Below are 13913 nucleotides of genomic sequence, written 5' to 3' on the forward strand. Positions count from 1 at the left end.
GGAGAGGACTAATGTGGTTTAAAATCACTGAGGGTTGTAGGGAAACCCTCCACTGGTTCTGTGAGTTTATACTGCTGCCTGTAAAGCACAGTATGTGGGTCTTTATTCAAGGTATGGACAGATTTCTTCCCCTTTCTTTTTTTGTTTGGCCTACAAAATAACCGCAAACTGTTTGTCAAGGCAGTTTCCTGGCTGTGCCCCACTTGGCTGTATTCTCTTGCATTACATGTGGTTGATGTAAATCCTAAATAGACCTGCGGATGGCAGTATCCGCCTCGATGCATCTGCTGAAAATACAAGAAGAAGAAAAAGAAGACCAGCTTGTTTCACCGACGTTAATTGGACGTCAGAGGAGATGTTTACCGCCCCGCTTCCATGCGGCGTTTTCATCAGTACTTTGCATGGACAACTTTGAAGTTGAAATTTGAAAGTTAGTAGTCAGAAGTTGGTAGGAAGTGAGACATGCCCCGCGTGGCTCGCAAGTGTCCACAGTGCGGCTCGTCCAGTGTCGTGCAGGATGATCTCTACTCGGAGTCCCAGCTCGTCTGTCAGGACTGCGGCTCCGTGGTGTCCGGAGGACTTCTCGTCACGGACACGCGCGAGGGCACAGCAGGTACCCTACAGTCTGTTCATGAACAACGCATGGACGGCCAACATACATGCTATTTAGTACTAGGAGTATTTCACCATAAAATGAAGACGGATACCATGAACTTGTTGGCGCTTATCATAAATCGAAAGTAAAATATAAATTAACACCAGTAAATATAAATTAAAACCAATTAAAACGTCCTGTTATAGTGATGTGGAACATCATAATGAACGTTATTTTTAATATCTTTTTTTTGTTTCAACCAAGCTTATAGTTAAAAAGGCTTTGTGCATAACTTTCCTTTCAGATGTCCGGTATAGTCACAGCACAGCTGTGTCCAGGGTGCCCTGCAGGAATCAGATAAAGGGTAAGAGTATTAAAGTTGGCCTAATACAAGCCTTGTTTTATGTCATGTGAAGTAGGCCTACATGGTTATTATATTATTCCTGGATAAACACATGTTTGGTAGGTGTGTGTGTGTGTGTTTTCTTTTGTTCTAAATAAGCATTGTCTTTTATATTCAATGATAATGCAACAGATGATCAAACGTTGCCGTCGTTCCTTCAGGACTGCAGCGTGTGCGTGCATTGTGCCGCATCCTACGGCTCAGCTATGAGGTGGAGGAACTGGCGGAGGTGTACTTCAGGAAGGCCTACACCCACGCCCGCTTCATCCGCGTCCCCCTCGCCAAGAAGGAGGCCCTGGTGGGCTGCTGCGTGCTGGTGAGCGCCAGGCTACGCAACTGGCCCATCGCCCTGGGCACCATCAGCGGCCTGCTGGAGACGGACCCCGCGCTGGTGGGAGGGGTCTACCAGGAGCTGGAGAAGATCCTGGACGTGGAGATCCCCAAGAGCAGCATCGTACTTGTGCTGGAGGCCCACTCTCGGGAGTGAGTACGCTGCGTGCGACCGCTTGTAGCGTAGATGGGAGGGATCATAGCATTGATGGGATGGATCATAGCATTGATAGGATGGATACTATCATAGATAGGATGGGTCATGTCGTAGATGTGATCTATAGTTGAACATAACTAATAAACAGTGGGGTTATGTTTTAGTGATGATGCAGATGTTAAGTTGTATGATGATCATGACTTATCTTGTTCTCGTCAATCACAGCTTAAGAAATGCAAATTGGATGAAACATTATTTCATTCATGCGTCTATTTGATTAACCGATGACCCAGACCATACAGACCAAGTTGTCCATAGTACTGCAAGTACTAGGCAAATATTTCCATGTGTGACCGTTTTACGATTCTATTATTTTGGAATTCAACAGTCGTGGCAAACCTAGCTCATGTTATTGCAATTTCCATACATGAACAGCTTCATAGACCAAAAAGCGATCCACATTGTTGTCTAAAAAAACGGTTCTGGTTTATAAATCTAAAAGCCGTCTCTTTTTCCGGCGCTCGCCCATTAACTCAACTCCTCCAGATACAAACTGAGCAGCGCTCACGTCTCGGAGGAGCTGGCCGAGAGCGCCGCCGACCTGGCCAAGCGCTCAGTGGCGCTGGTGGAGCTGGCGACGGACAGCTGGATCGTCACGGGCCGCCACCCGGTCCCCATCATGATGGCGGCCATCTACATCAGCTGGCAGTCGCTGAGGCCCACCAAGACCCGCCTGCGCTACTCCCTGAACAAGTTCTGCCGGCTGTCGCGCATGCCCCTGAACAAGACGGCGGTGCAGCGCGTGGCGGAGATGAAGGAGGTGCTGTGCCGGCTTGGCCGGGAGATCCCCTGGCTGAGCGTGGGGGACGGAGGGGCGCCGGACGACGTGGTGCGGCACGTGGGGGACATCCTGCAGCACCGCCACGCCCTGCTGAGGGGGGCCCTGCGCAGCCACGAGGAGAGCATGAGGGCCGAAGAGGAGAGCCCGGGGAACGAGGAGGAGAGCGAGGGGGCTGAAGAGGAGCGACTAGGGACCAAGGAGGAGAGCGAGGGGGCTGAAGAGGAGAGCGAGGGGGCTGAAGAGGAGAGCGAGGGGGCTGAAGAGGAGAGACCAGGGAACGAGGAGGAGAGCGAGGGGGCTGAAGAGGAGAGACTAGGGACCGAGGAGGAGAGACAGGGGACTGAAGGGGTGAGACGGGGGGCCCAAGGGGAGAGACAGAGGACCCACGCAGAGGCCCTGGGGACCGGGGTCCAGCCCAGCACTGAAGATCCCTCACTGCGAGCCCCCAGTGAGGCACCAGCGAGGACGGATCACAAGCCAGAGTCATGCGCGCCGAAGGTGTTGAATGGAGATCCAGAGGAGGGAGGCGGTGACACGCACGGTGTCCAGGAGCGACGGCCGGCGGTCCACTGGGGCAAGAGGATGCTGTTCGCCCCGCCCTGCGCGCGGCACGCCAAGATCCGGAGGACGGACGCGGCGGCGTGGGCCGAAGTGAATGGAGACGAGGAGATCTCGGACAGCGAGATCGATTCGTACATACGCAGCCCTCAGGAGGTGAGGGACTACCTGCAGACGCAGCAGCTGCTCCTCGCCGCCGCCGAGGGCGGACAGTCCGGAAAAAAGTGAAGGATGTTTCTGGGAATGTGGTTTAGTGCACTTTAATTTCATTATTTTGTATACCTACACTGAAGTACGTTATATGTATTAATGTTTTTCAGTTTAAACATTTGTTGCTTTTGTTTGAATTGTGCTCAATTGCCACTAAAGCAATTTTTTCTGTATTTTTACAATTACCTCAAAATAAATAACATTACGCATAATAATGCATAATTTTTTCATTGATGGTACCACAAAGATTTCAATGTGTTTCCAATGTTTGAGCAGTGGTTTGAGTAGCAGTTTGAGTAGCATGTTGAATGTAAAAGTGCTGTGACATTTATATTTTGTAGAACCAGGGGGGTTACAAACAGGTGACCAGAGGGGTGCTGGTAGCCTTGCTGTACTGAGAACAGTTCGACAACATCCATTATACACTAGAAAGCAGCTAAGCAACTGGCAATATGACCTTGTGGGATGACACAGGAGTAACAATTACTTCATGTATGATGCAATTTCTATAATAAATAAACATTCTGGAGTGGAACGCTTTAATAAGATATTCTGAAATATTGTACAATTTCATTTGTTTTGTAGTAAATACATTTTTAACATGAATATTTTTACACCAGAATAACTTTCATGTCTTCAAGTACTTTCTAAATGAACAACATTTCAGGGATTTAGAAATGAATAATAGGCAATAATGATTCACTGAAGGGCATATGCTTGATTGATATAGTAGCACCTAATCAAGTTTGAATATTCCAAACTTTATGATACGCATATTGTATTTTTTACATATTCTGAAATGATAATACTTTTTTGGACGTTAACGAGTACTGCCAATCTGTTTCGTGTTCAGATTTAGTCTGGCAGTGGCGCAATACTAATGTTATATAGTCATTCAGAGTACAGTACCAGGCAGTGGCACTGCGTTGCTAGATATTGAACTGAAAACGTCATCCCTTATGTACGATCATTCCGCTTCACAAGTCTCACGAGATTTTAGACAAGAGTCACAGACTAGAAAGCAGCGATAGCCCCCCCCCCAGTGGAGAAACGTGGAAAACACATATGGGCTGATGGTGTGCAAGAGTCTTGCTCTTAGATTAGACCAGTGGTTATCAAACTTTTTATACCGCGTACCACCTCAGAAAATATTTGTCTCCCCAAGTACCATCATTAGGAACAATGTTATAAAATATAACAAACTACAGTAGCGTAGGCCTGCGGCCCTATTCTGCTACACACAGTTCACGCCGGAGACACATTTAGTCTTAAAAAATATATTATTTATTGTCAACTGTGGTCAGCTGTACAAAGTGGTAGCACTAGAACAGACACAGAGACACACACGCACACAACAAGTGAGAACATTAAGAATAACAACTGTGTACCAACAACCTGTTTGAAAATGTAAGGCTAAATACAAATAATATTGAAAGTTGGCCAGCTCGCTGATAACTGAACTTCCATAAGCCTCATGAGACGGGCGCGCCTGCCTCTGCAAACACAGTCCTGCGATGTCTGGATACATTGAGGTCAGCTTCAGTCTCAGGTGTGGCTCAGCATCAATCCTGCTTCTGTATTTTGTTTTATGATGGAAAGTGAAGACAAGACTTTCTCGCACTGATGTGATGTGGTCAGCTGATATTGAAACAAAAATATTACAGGAAAGGCCAAACTTATTTTAAACCCCATTTTTAATGATCGGTTAACGTATTTCCATTCGTCCTAGTATTTTGATATTATGTTTTTTTTTTTTTTGTTGTTGTTGTATGTACAATGTTTTCCACAGACCAGGTAGCAATGTGTGCCCCCCTGCAGGGTTAGCAACTTTTGGTTTTTGGCCGGAGTGAGACTCTGTAGAATCTTATAATGCTTACATTATAACCAGGGGTGCACATAACTTTTTAAGTGAGTTACTCATTTGAGTATCAGGAGATGGTGTTCGGTACGCACTCCACACGTAGCGTCGTTTTGATAATGATAAAGGCAATTCCACCGCGGGTGGAGTTGTTGACGGGGGTGCAGTCCGTCGCTGCCACGGAGCGATAGGATGTCTCACAGACGTTGCGATCAGCTGATTTTGCGCAGTTCTCCAGTGTGCGCGCGGTGCGTGGTGCACAGCGCGTAGGCCTACAGCGCTCCGGCTCCGTTTGCCTTTTTTTGCGCAGGTGGGGAAACGCAGTTTTGTTTTGATGACCTGACGGTGAGTTACGCAAAAGCGCCGTACCAGTTATGTGCACCCCTGATTATAACCGTGGGTGGAATTGTTGACGGGGGGGGGGGGGGAGGGTTAGTACGGGATCACGGGCGAGAGATCTAACGGGTATTTTTCTTTTTTTGGCGTGACATTTGTTGCGTGTGCGTGAGAGCGTGAGATATTTATTTGTGGTGCTCGTTGTTGAATCTGTGGCGCTGCGCCACACATTGGTCTATGTATGGGAAACACTGATGTATGTATGTATGTATGTATGTAGTAATGAATGATTTTTTTGAAACTCTTTTGCGTACCACTTAATAGCGCATCACGTACCACCGCTGGATTAGACCGTACTTTGCTGGGCTCCTAATCAAGGTAGTACTTTATTAAGGTAATTGGATCAGATGAGTCTATGTGAGCAACAAAAAAAAAAGTCTCCCAATTATACAAATGGATTTCATCACGAGGCAGTGGTGAACATCCTTTGGAACAAGGTCAATAGATAAACATAAAAGGTGTCAAATGTCACGTTTGTCATGTTTTTTTTATTAGTGGATATTACAGCGAAAAGGTATCTTGTGTATAGGTGAAATGCCAGGGGCCGTGGGTAAACACAGCCGTGGGTGTAAAATAATTGAATTTGAGAGCAACCAAACAATATGGCTGACTCCGGCTTCTACTTGTCTTCTCCACATAACTCCAGCAGGATCTTGCGGTAGTCCCCAGATGTGTCGCCCTGCAAAAATCAAAACACATCCCAAGCAAAGCTTTTAAAAAAAAGCGAAGCACCAGAAGCATATAGTACCAATAACATTGTCGTTTGTTAGGCAAATGGCGTTCTCTTTGTTAACATTCCGGACCCTGGACAAATGTGTGTTGAGAAAATAAAGTGAAAATTATCCCTTTCACACGCACACTGTGTTGACCAATCACCAAGAAGAGGTTAACTGGCACTTCATTACAGACATATATAAATAAGAATGATCGACAGTTTTAATAGTCACCTTAATAAAGGAGTAGAGGGTCTTCCCATACATCTTGAAGAACTCCACCTTGATGTCCAACATGTCGATCTCAGCTCGTGCCACCATGGTCCTGATGAGGACGCTGTCTGTGGTTCCCAGGCCCTGGGATGAAGAGGGCGTTAAAAACTGGTACTTCAACTTACTACCAAGAAGAACACCTCTTTCTCTCACGCTCGCGCTCTCTCACTTGCTCTCTCTCGCTCTCTCTGATGGATTTATTGGTGAGATGGCTGGGCAAGTGGAGAGGCTGCTATAGAGGCTGTGTTGGACTTGGTGGGTCAAGTTCATTATATGTTAGCAATTCTGTGTGAAGTTACCTAGCTCACTTAATGAGCCTTATTTTCAGAGCTGAATTCAGCAATGCTGTGTGATTCAATTGATGTAAACCTATCGCTAGTCAGTCACGCTATTATGTGTCTGCTGTGCTGTCTTTGCTTGGGTGGTTTTTAAGTAAACCCAAATATTGCCATGGTCTAAAAGGTATACACTGCATTGGGTAATTTCATCCATTATGTCCTTGTCTTTGTTTGACTTGTGAGTGAAATGCGGCTGGTGGATTTGACAGGCCATTTTTATTGGAGCTCTGAATATAGAAGCAGGGGTTTAATGGCTGGGGTGAATGGCGTTGGGTGGGTGTGGGGGATGCATTTCTTTGGGCGGTGGGGGCAGGGTACGAATCCAGCCTGGACTACATCTCAGTGAATTCAGATGGGTTGGGGTTAGGTGAGTTCAGAGGAAATTATATATATATAAATATATACACATATATACAGACAGACATATTGACACACACACACACACACACACACACACACACACACACACTATTACATAGTAAATTCAAAGGTCAAAGTCCTACCTTCATTGATTTGTACAATCGCTCAGCGAAGAACGCTGGCTTGTTCCTCAGACATTTCACTGCAGCAAAAAACACAAAAAACTCAATACATAACAAGACAACTATCAAACTTCACATTCTATTAACATTGCAATCTTTTTGCTGAAACCCACCGTGTCCATTTCAATAGCCAGCCAAGTCAAGCCCTGCGATGTTACAGGAAATTCCCCATACACCACATCACTATCCTACACTGTCTGAGAAGGTCCACCCTCTCGCACACAGCAGACAACATCAGCAGAAGCTGCCCGGACGGAGCTCCACACGTCCACACACACACCGTGGCGGTGGCATACCCTCTGGTTCGGCAGAAACTGGCCAAAAATATGTATTTTCTAAATTACAATGTTATTTTAGAGACTGTGACCAAATGGCATGGGTGACTTTGTTCTAGATCGCAGACAACATACCAAAAAACGTTTCACTTAAAGCAGCATAACAGACCTATGGCCAGGAAGACCTCCTCCAGACTGCCAGACATCTCTCGCTTGATGCTGTCCTCAATGTCCCGTCCAGAGACCTTCTTGTACTCCTCAAACACTGCAACACCCAGGGGAACGGTTCAGTGTTCATAGTCATCATGGTTTAGGGTTTGTTTGTAAAAGTTTTTTTTTACATGAGGTCATTTTAAACTAGGGTTATTTTTTTTAATGGTTATTTTATACATGGGTTATTTTTTATAAAGGTTATTTTAAACATGGGATAATTTATATAATGGTTATTTTATACATGGGTTATATATACTGTAGTTACATATATTAGGTGTTATTTTATACAAGTGTTATTACTATAAGAAGTTATATAATATCAGGGTTATTTTATGTAATACCTTTGAGCAGGTGGTTCCGGTTCCTGACACAGAGCACAGTGAGGAACTTCACTTCATCGGTCCCCCAGCGAGCCTCTCCTGCCTCGAATATATCCTATATAACAGGACACCAGGGACGAGCGTCAACCACAACCATGCACAACAAAGGGATATTCAGATACTCAGAGTGGCGGTGGATAATCTACCTTAGCGTCCTGAACCGCCAGCACCGGGTCCACAGCACTGCCCTCGTCCCGCCCAGCCTGCCCAATCGGATCACAGCAGCAATATTATCACTAGCATCCAATACATTAACTTCACATCAATTAAATCCTGCTAAACCCTTTTTTTAGCCCGAAAAACCTTTTCCTCCAAAAATGGTTTTGGAGCACGGATAATCTCTACAACAATTCAATGGGCCCTCGCCACATGTTAATCCTCAAATAAATCCCACAAGGTGTTTGACTTGCATTGGCCAACAAAGTGAATTCAAAATAAGTGTGGCGTGCTGTGAAACTTTACTCACCTAAAACATTAGTTTATAAAAAATATGCCTTTTATTTTGTGGGGTGAATATTGTATTATATTTGAATGAGATGTTTTTTTTAAGGAATTGAACAACATGGAGTTAAATTGAATGTAGACTACATTTATACAAAATGATGATAACATTTAACATCACGTTATGTTCACTTACCGTTAGCAAGGACACCAGAACTCTCTGGAACATTCCAGAAGTGTCTCCACAAACATCATCTTCCAGGCTATTGCCATATTCTAGAAGCAAGTTAAACACAAAAAAAATTCAAATGTTTGTCCTTTACAAATGACATTGCAATAGCCTGCAAAGGGTTAGAGACCTATTAGTATAATGAATAATTGATGTTGCAGTTTGCTTTCAAACTGTATTTCTCTGTCTCACACTAAACAAAGGCAAGGAGACTGATGCATAATATCCGATGTCAGATGTCAGATATATTTACACACACATATCCGACAATGCCTTGTTGGGTCTTTTACATCATGAAATTATATTTTCATGATGGAAATGTATTTCATTACAACTTGCTGTGATGTATCGTATAGCACTTTGACTGTAGAAGTACAATATCAATTAAGATGATTAATCATCACCATCATCATCCTACACAAGCCATGTGCACAAATAAGCATTTGACACATAGTGGTTGTTCAAGTTAAACAATTATTACAAGTTAACAAGACATTCACCTTTCTTGTAGACCAGATTGATAGTTTTGACTTCCTCGGTTGTCCTCGATGCTAGAATATCAATGAGAGCGGCCTCTTCAGTCCCGGCACCCTAGGATCAAGGATATGGTATTATAGATTGTTATTGGATACATCAACCTATAATACACCTGGATAAAACCAATGCTGAACAAACCATTTACAATGCTGGATGAGTAAGATGGAAATACAATAAAATGCCTTTGCAAAAACAATAAACAAAATAAGATTGATGATAGAAGTCAAATGGACAACCTAAAAAGGGAAAAAAATCATTACAAGCTATTACAGAACAAAGTTAGTTTTACATTGGTGGAAATCACTTGTTTTCCACCTATAAATTAAACTTTCCCATAGTTTTTTCAGATAAACCCTTTCACAGAATAATCATTGTAGGACAAACACAGGTCACAAATTGACCATGGACCATCTGCACGTCTTTGAGATGGGTCTAAGGGTTGGGACAGTAGAATATCATTGAGACCTTTATTGCGGTCCTCAGCTCATAGGCATCGTAGACGGGCGCCAGCATTATAAGACCCAGGACCACCTTCTGGAAGTTCCCGCTCAGCTCAGAGTCCAGGTCATCGGCTAGGTTCTAACAGGGGAGCAGTGAACCAGCGACTGGTCAATAATTCTTGGTCAGAATACTCGTTTTCATGGTAAACAAAGAAGACTGTAACATAGGTAACATAGGTCTAAGACTCAAAGTTAATTATAAAAAAAACTATTAACTTAACTTAAACTTTGTTAGAGGGAGTAAACAACTTGCATGAATGAAGTACTACTCAACACTACAATAGTACAAAATTCTGAATTATTCTACACATGCAACCTTCCTCAAGGTGGGAACCATGTCTATTTGGTGTGTACATATAGAAAATGATCATTGGTGCCGTGTTTCCCACAGGGCGTGTCCTGAAAGGAGAAGCGGTAGAACGGCGTTATGACCTCAGCTTGGAGACTGTTCACTGTGACTCACTCTTTCTACCCACGAGGATTCTCACTTCAAATCTTTTCCCTCTCGGTTGCTTCCTCATTCCCTCCCTGAACATTTGAGGTAAACACTGTTCTGTTAGTGTATCGAACCAGATGACTCTAGGAACCATCATTTTCTCCCTTTACTCGATCCAAAGGTGTCCTTTAGAAAGACAACCTTTGTCCTTGTCTCTGTCTCCAACGCTGCATAGTACTCTCATAGTACTCTGTCTCTCATAGTAGACATGTGTTTTCATTCACATAAATGGTTAACTTCCCACATTCGTATCTACAACACAGCACAGAGCCACACCCATTGTCTGCCTTTCTTAAAGGAGTATTAACTCTTTACTCTTCAACGGTTCAACCACTCACCTTCCCCACTTCCTGTTTGTATTGCTGTTTGATTTGTTGCCTCTGGGCGATTGTACGGCGGGCAAAGACCTCGATGAGAGCTGCCTCATCAGTGCCTGTACAACATATGAAGACATCACACACACACACACACACACACACACACACACACACACACACACACACACACACACACACACACACACACACACACACACACACACACACACACACACACACACACACACACACACACACACACACACACACACACACACGTTCAAATGGGAGGTCCGGACAACATTTCCCTCCCACTCTCAAACTGCAGCAACAATGAAACCATTCAGCAAAAAAAATGTGTAAAACTCAAACCAAAACTTTTGAAGACACAATTTCAGTTCCTATGCCGACTGCCGTGTCAACAAAAAACAGAAACCCAATGTCTGCAGGGTCGGCTGCATTCTGGAACAATCCTACCACTGGTCAAAAGTTCCATTGGACTGGCCCGTTTTCTAGCCTACATGCACACAGATTGCGTTAAGAACTGTATATGCCCGTATCCTAGCGACTAAACCTGGTTATGTGTTTACCACAGCCATAAGCAGCACTGTTTCTGTGGTTTTCCCATTTACTGACCTAGTGGGAAGGTTCTTGTTCTTGTAGCTGGTTACTGTAGCTACATCAAGCTAACCTGCTGTCTGGAACGGTTGTGACTCATCCAGCTGCCTACCTTCGGTCGTCCATACGCTCAGTGATTTCAGCAGGACCATCAATCATATCCAGCCTTGTAAAGGCTGGTGGGACGAGGCTCTTACTTTGAAAAGGGACCTTTAAAATATGGACTGCTGATGAAATGTAGGCAACTAGCTAACTCTGAATAAGTCAATGTTAAATAAATAAATAAAGAACATTGAATCCTACGAAAAAAGAATACCAGAAGGTAGGGTTAGTCCTCTATCATTTCCTCATCATGTGTTCCATTCCATTCCCATATTTAAGGGTTAAGGTTCATTCTCATGTAGTTTCCCATCTGTTTATTCCATTCCCATATTTAAAGGTTAAGGTGAGTTCTTAAATCGTTCCCCATCATGTGTATTCCATTTTCATATTAAGGGTTAAGGTGAGTTCTTAAATTGTTTCCCATCATTCTATTCTCAAATTTAAGCTGTCATTTAGCCTCAGATTATAATCCTCCTGAAAAGATGAGGTAGTAGCGATTAGAAGAGAAAGGCTTGATGAGAAAATGCCTAAATTGAGCCAAAAGGACAAATCAATAATTATTTCTCCTCAGGAAACAACAACAACAACAACAACAATAACAACAACAACAAATAGCTGAGACTGGTTCCTGAGTGTCTCTTACCGGCACCCTTCATGGCTTCTCTGAGTCTCTTGATATCATCCTCCGCTTTAAAGCCAGCGGCCTCGGTCACTGCCCCTCGTTGACCAATCTGTTACCAACACAACACTGCTCAGTCCTCAGGCTACGGAGTGGGATAGTACCTAGTTGGTACTTTTATTGTGATGACATGACTCACCTTCATCTCACGCAGGTTTGCCATATTTACGTTCTGTACTCATGTTAACCTTCGTGGACTTTGATGTGTGTACGTACTACATTGGAGTAAAGTAAAAGTAGTGACTTTTACTTTTGAATCTGGTTCTATTCTTAGAAATGAGCTTCACTACAATTTGTCATAAGGTTTTGACTGTTGTGATTGGGCAGTTTTACGATGAATGCATGAAGCCATATGCAAAGCTTATTTAAAATTCCAAAGTCCAAACGCCATTTACTACATGCTACTTCCTCACTTCCTCATGCTCTCTCCCAGTTGTCTGTGCTTCCTACTTACCGCTGCCATTGTGATGAAAGCTGATGTAGCGTTCCAAACTCGAGAGGGATTCTGCAAGAATGCAGAAGGCAACTTAATCAAATGTGTGCGTTCCAGTGTAACAACCCTCTGGCCTGGCTGCTGGCCTAGTTAAAGCAGGGTGCTCTCTCATTAGACAGAGGATAATATGCCTCCAAAACAGGAAGCCATAAACACAGGATCGGGTTATGGAGCCTGGCTAATATCTTAGGTCTCACGTTTTGCTATTGTTAACCCCAAGCAATAATTAATGCCATCCTCTTCGGGAAGGGCTTTCCTCAGTGAGGAGTCCTTTGTTAGACAGACTTGAAGTTATTTAAGTGGAAAGACAACTGTCAAGGGTTTGTAGAGCAACAGCTGTACCCATTGGAGCGAAGAGAACTGCTTATTGGTTTATCTTAGCAGATTCACTTGAGAATAATTATGAAGACATATTTATAGATTGCAATGTGCAGACAAGCAAGTACAAGCATTGTATCAACGAGTTCTGCAAATCACATTTGGTCACATGACCATTTCTGAATGCATATAATAACTATTTTAGGTTTAATGAACAGCAAAAGGTGTATTTTCAACCTAGCAAGCAGGTTGGGCTATAGTTCCTCAATCTTTGCTATGTTAATAGATGTTAGAGGGATTCTACACAGGGTTTTTTTCTGATGTTTAAAGAAATAGTGGCGGAAAACCAAATGTAAAATTATTCTTCTGAATTAAAAAATGACATAGGTTACATGTCATGGCATTCTCATTGGCTTTATACATCTAAATATTTGTAATATACAACACCTTCTATTCAATACGGAAAATTCATTCGGCAATGAAGATTTTTGATTTCAATACAAGAATGAATTAGCAAAGGATCAACCATGTATCGAAAGGATAATCAACTTGGTTGTCATTTGTTTGTCCCATTGTGCTGATCGTAGAGTCTGCTCAGGTTAGGGTTAGAGTTCGATAGAAACACAAGTCTAGCCCTAACCGTAACCACACCCAACAACCACATTAGATAACATAAATCACATATCTTCCCCCAAAAAAGTCTATAGTTTTTTAAACTTTATAAAGAACGATTGAAAGCAGAAGAAAAGTATCAGTCAATGACTAGTTGTTAGTACGGAACTTCAACGCATAGACACGCCCTTAAAATATGTTGCAATAACTCTATTTATACATCGATGTAACTGTTTTGAGAAAACTTATAGAAAGATGATAATTCCCAAATGATAATAGATTACCTCTTCAGAAGACAGACAGTCGGCCGAAACGTCAGAGGGTTGAGGACTGGACGAGTAAGATCCAGGAAACCAATTATATAACCTTTCATTCTCAGGTCCCGCCCCTTGCTCAGGGATCTGCCATCTCAAATCACACGCACCAACACACTCGTGCACGCACCAACACACTCGTGCACGCACATCGCTCTGGCTTTTACAACGAATG

At 43.3% G+C, this 13913-nt stretch overlaps 2 protein-coding genes across 2 annotated transcripts; one reads left to right on the top strand and one right to left on the bottom strand.

Moving 5' to 3' along the window:
- Positions 1-363: 363 nt before the first annotated feature.
- On the top strand, positions 364-2780 carry brf2 (BRF2 general transcription factor IIIB subunit). Its single transcript, XM_084486510.1, is given in 5 exon segments — positions 364-613; positions 900-959; positions 1160-1481; positions 2032-2533; positions 2535-2780. Coding segments are annotated over 5 exon segments (1143 nt in total). The 5' UTR covers positions 364-462; the 3' UTR covers positions 2643-2780.
- A 3036-nt stretch (positions 2781-5816) lies between these two features.
- anxa4 (annexin A4) lies at positions 5817-13814 on the bottom strand. The gene is made up of 13 exons (XM_084486979.1): positions 13709-13814; positions 12456-12506; positions 11966-12053; positions 10624-10718; positions 9755-9868; positions 9253-9343; positions 8720-8799; positions 8229-8285; positions 8044-8137; positions 7659-7754; positions 7176-7234; positions 6296-6418; positions 5817-6027 (listed from the first exon to the last, which is right to left on the bottom strand). Exons 2-13 carry the CDS (start codon positions 12462-12464, stop codon positions 5968-5970), a joined length of 966 nt encoding a protein of 321 aa, XP_084343105.1. The 5' UTR covers positions 12465-12506; positions 13709-13814; the 3' UTR covers positions 5817-5967.
- Positions 13815-13913: the final 99 nt, after the last annotated feature.

This window comes from Micromesistius poutassou (genome assembly GCF_964030765.1).
Source record: "Micromesistius poutassou genome assembly, chromosome: 22".
In the NCBI taxonomy this organism is placed as follows: Eukaryota; Metazoa; Chordata; class Actinopteri; order Gadiformes; family Gadidae; genus Micromesistius; species Micromesistius poutassou.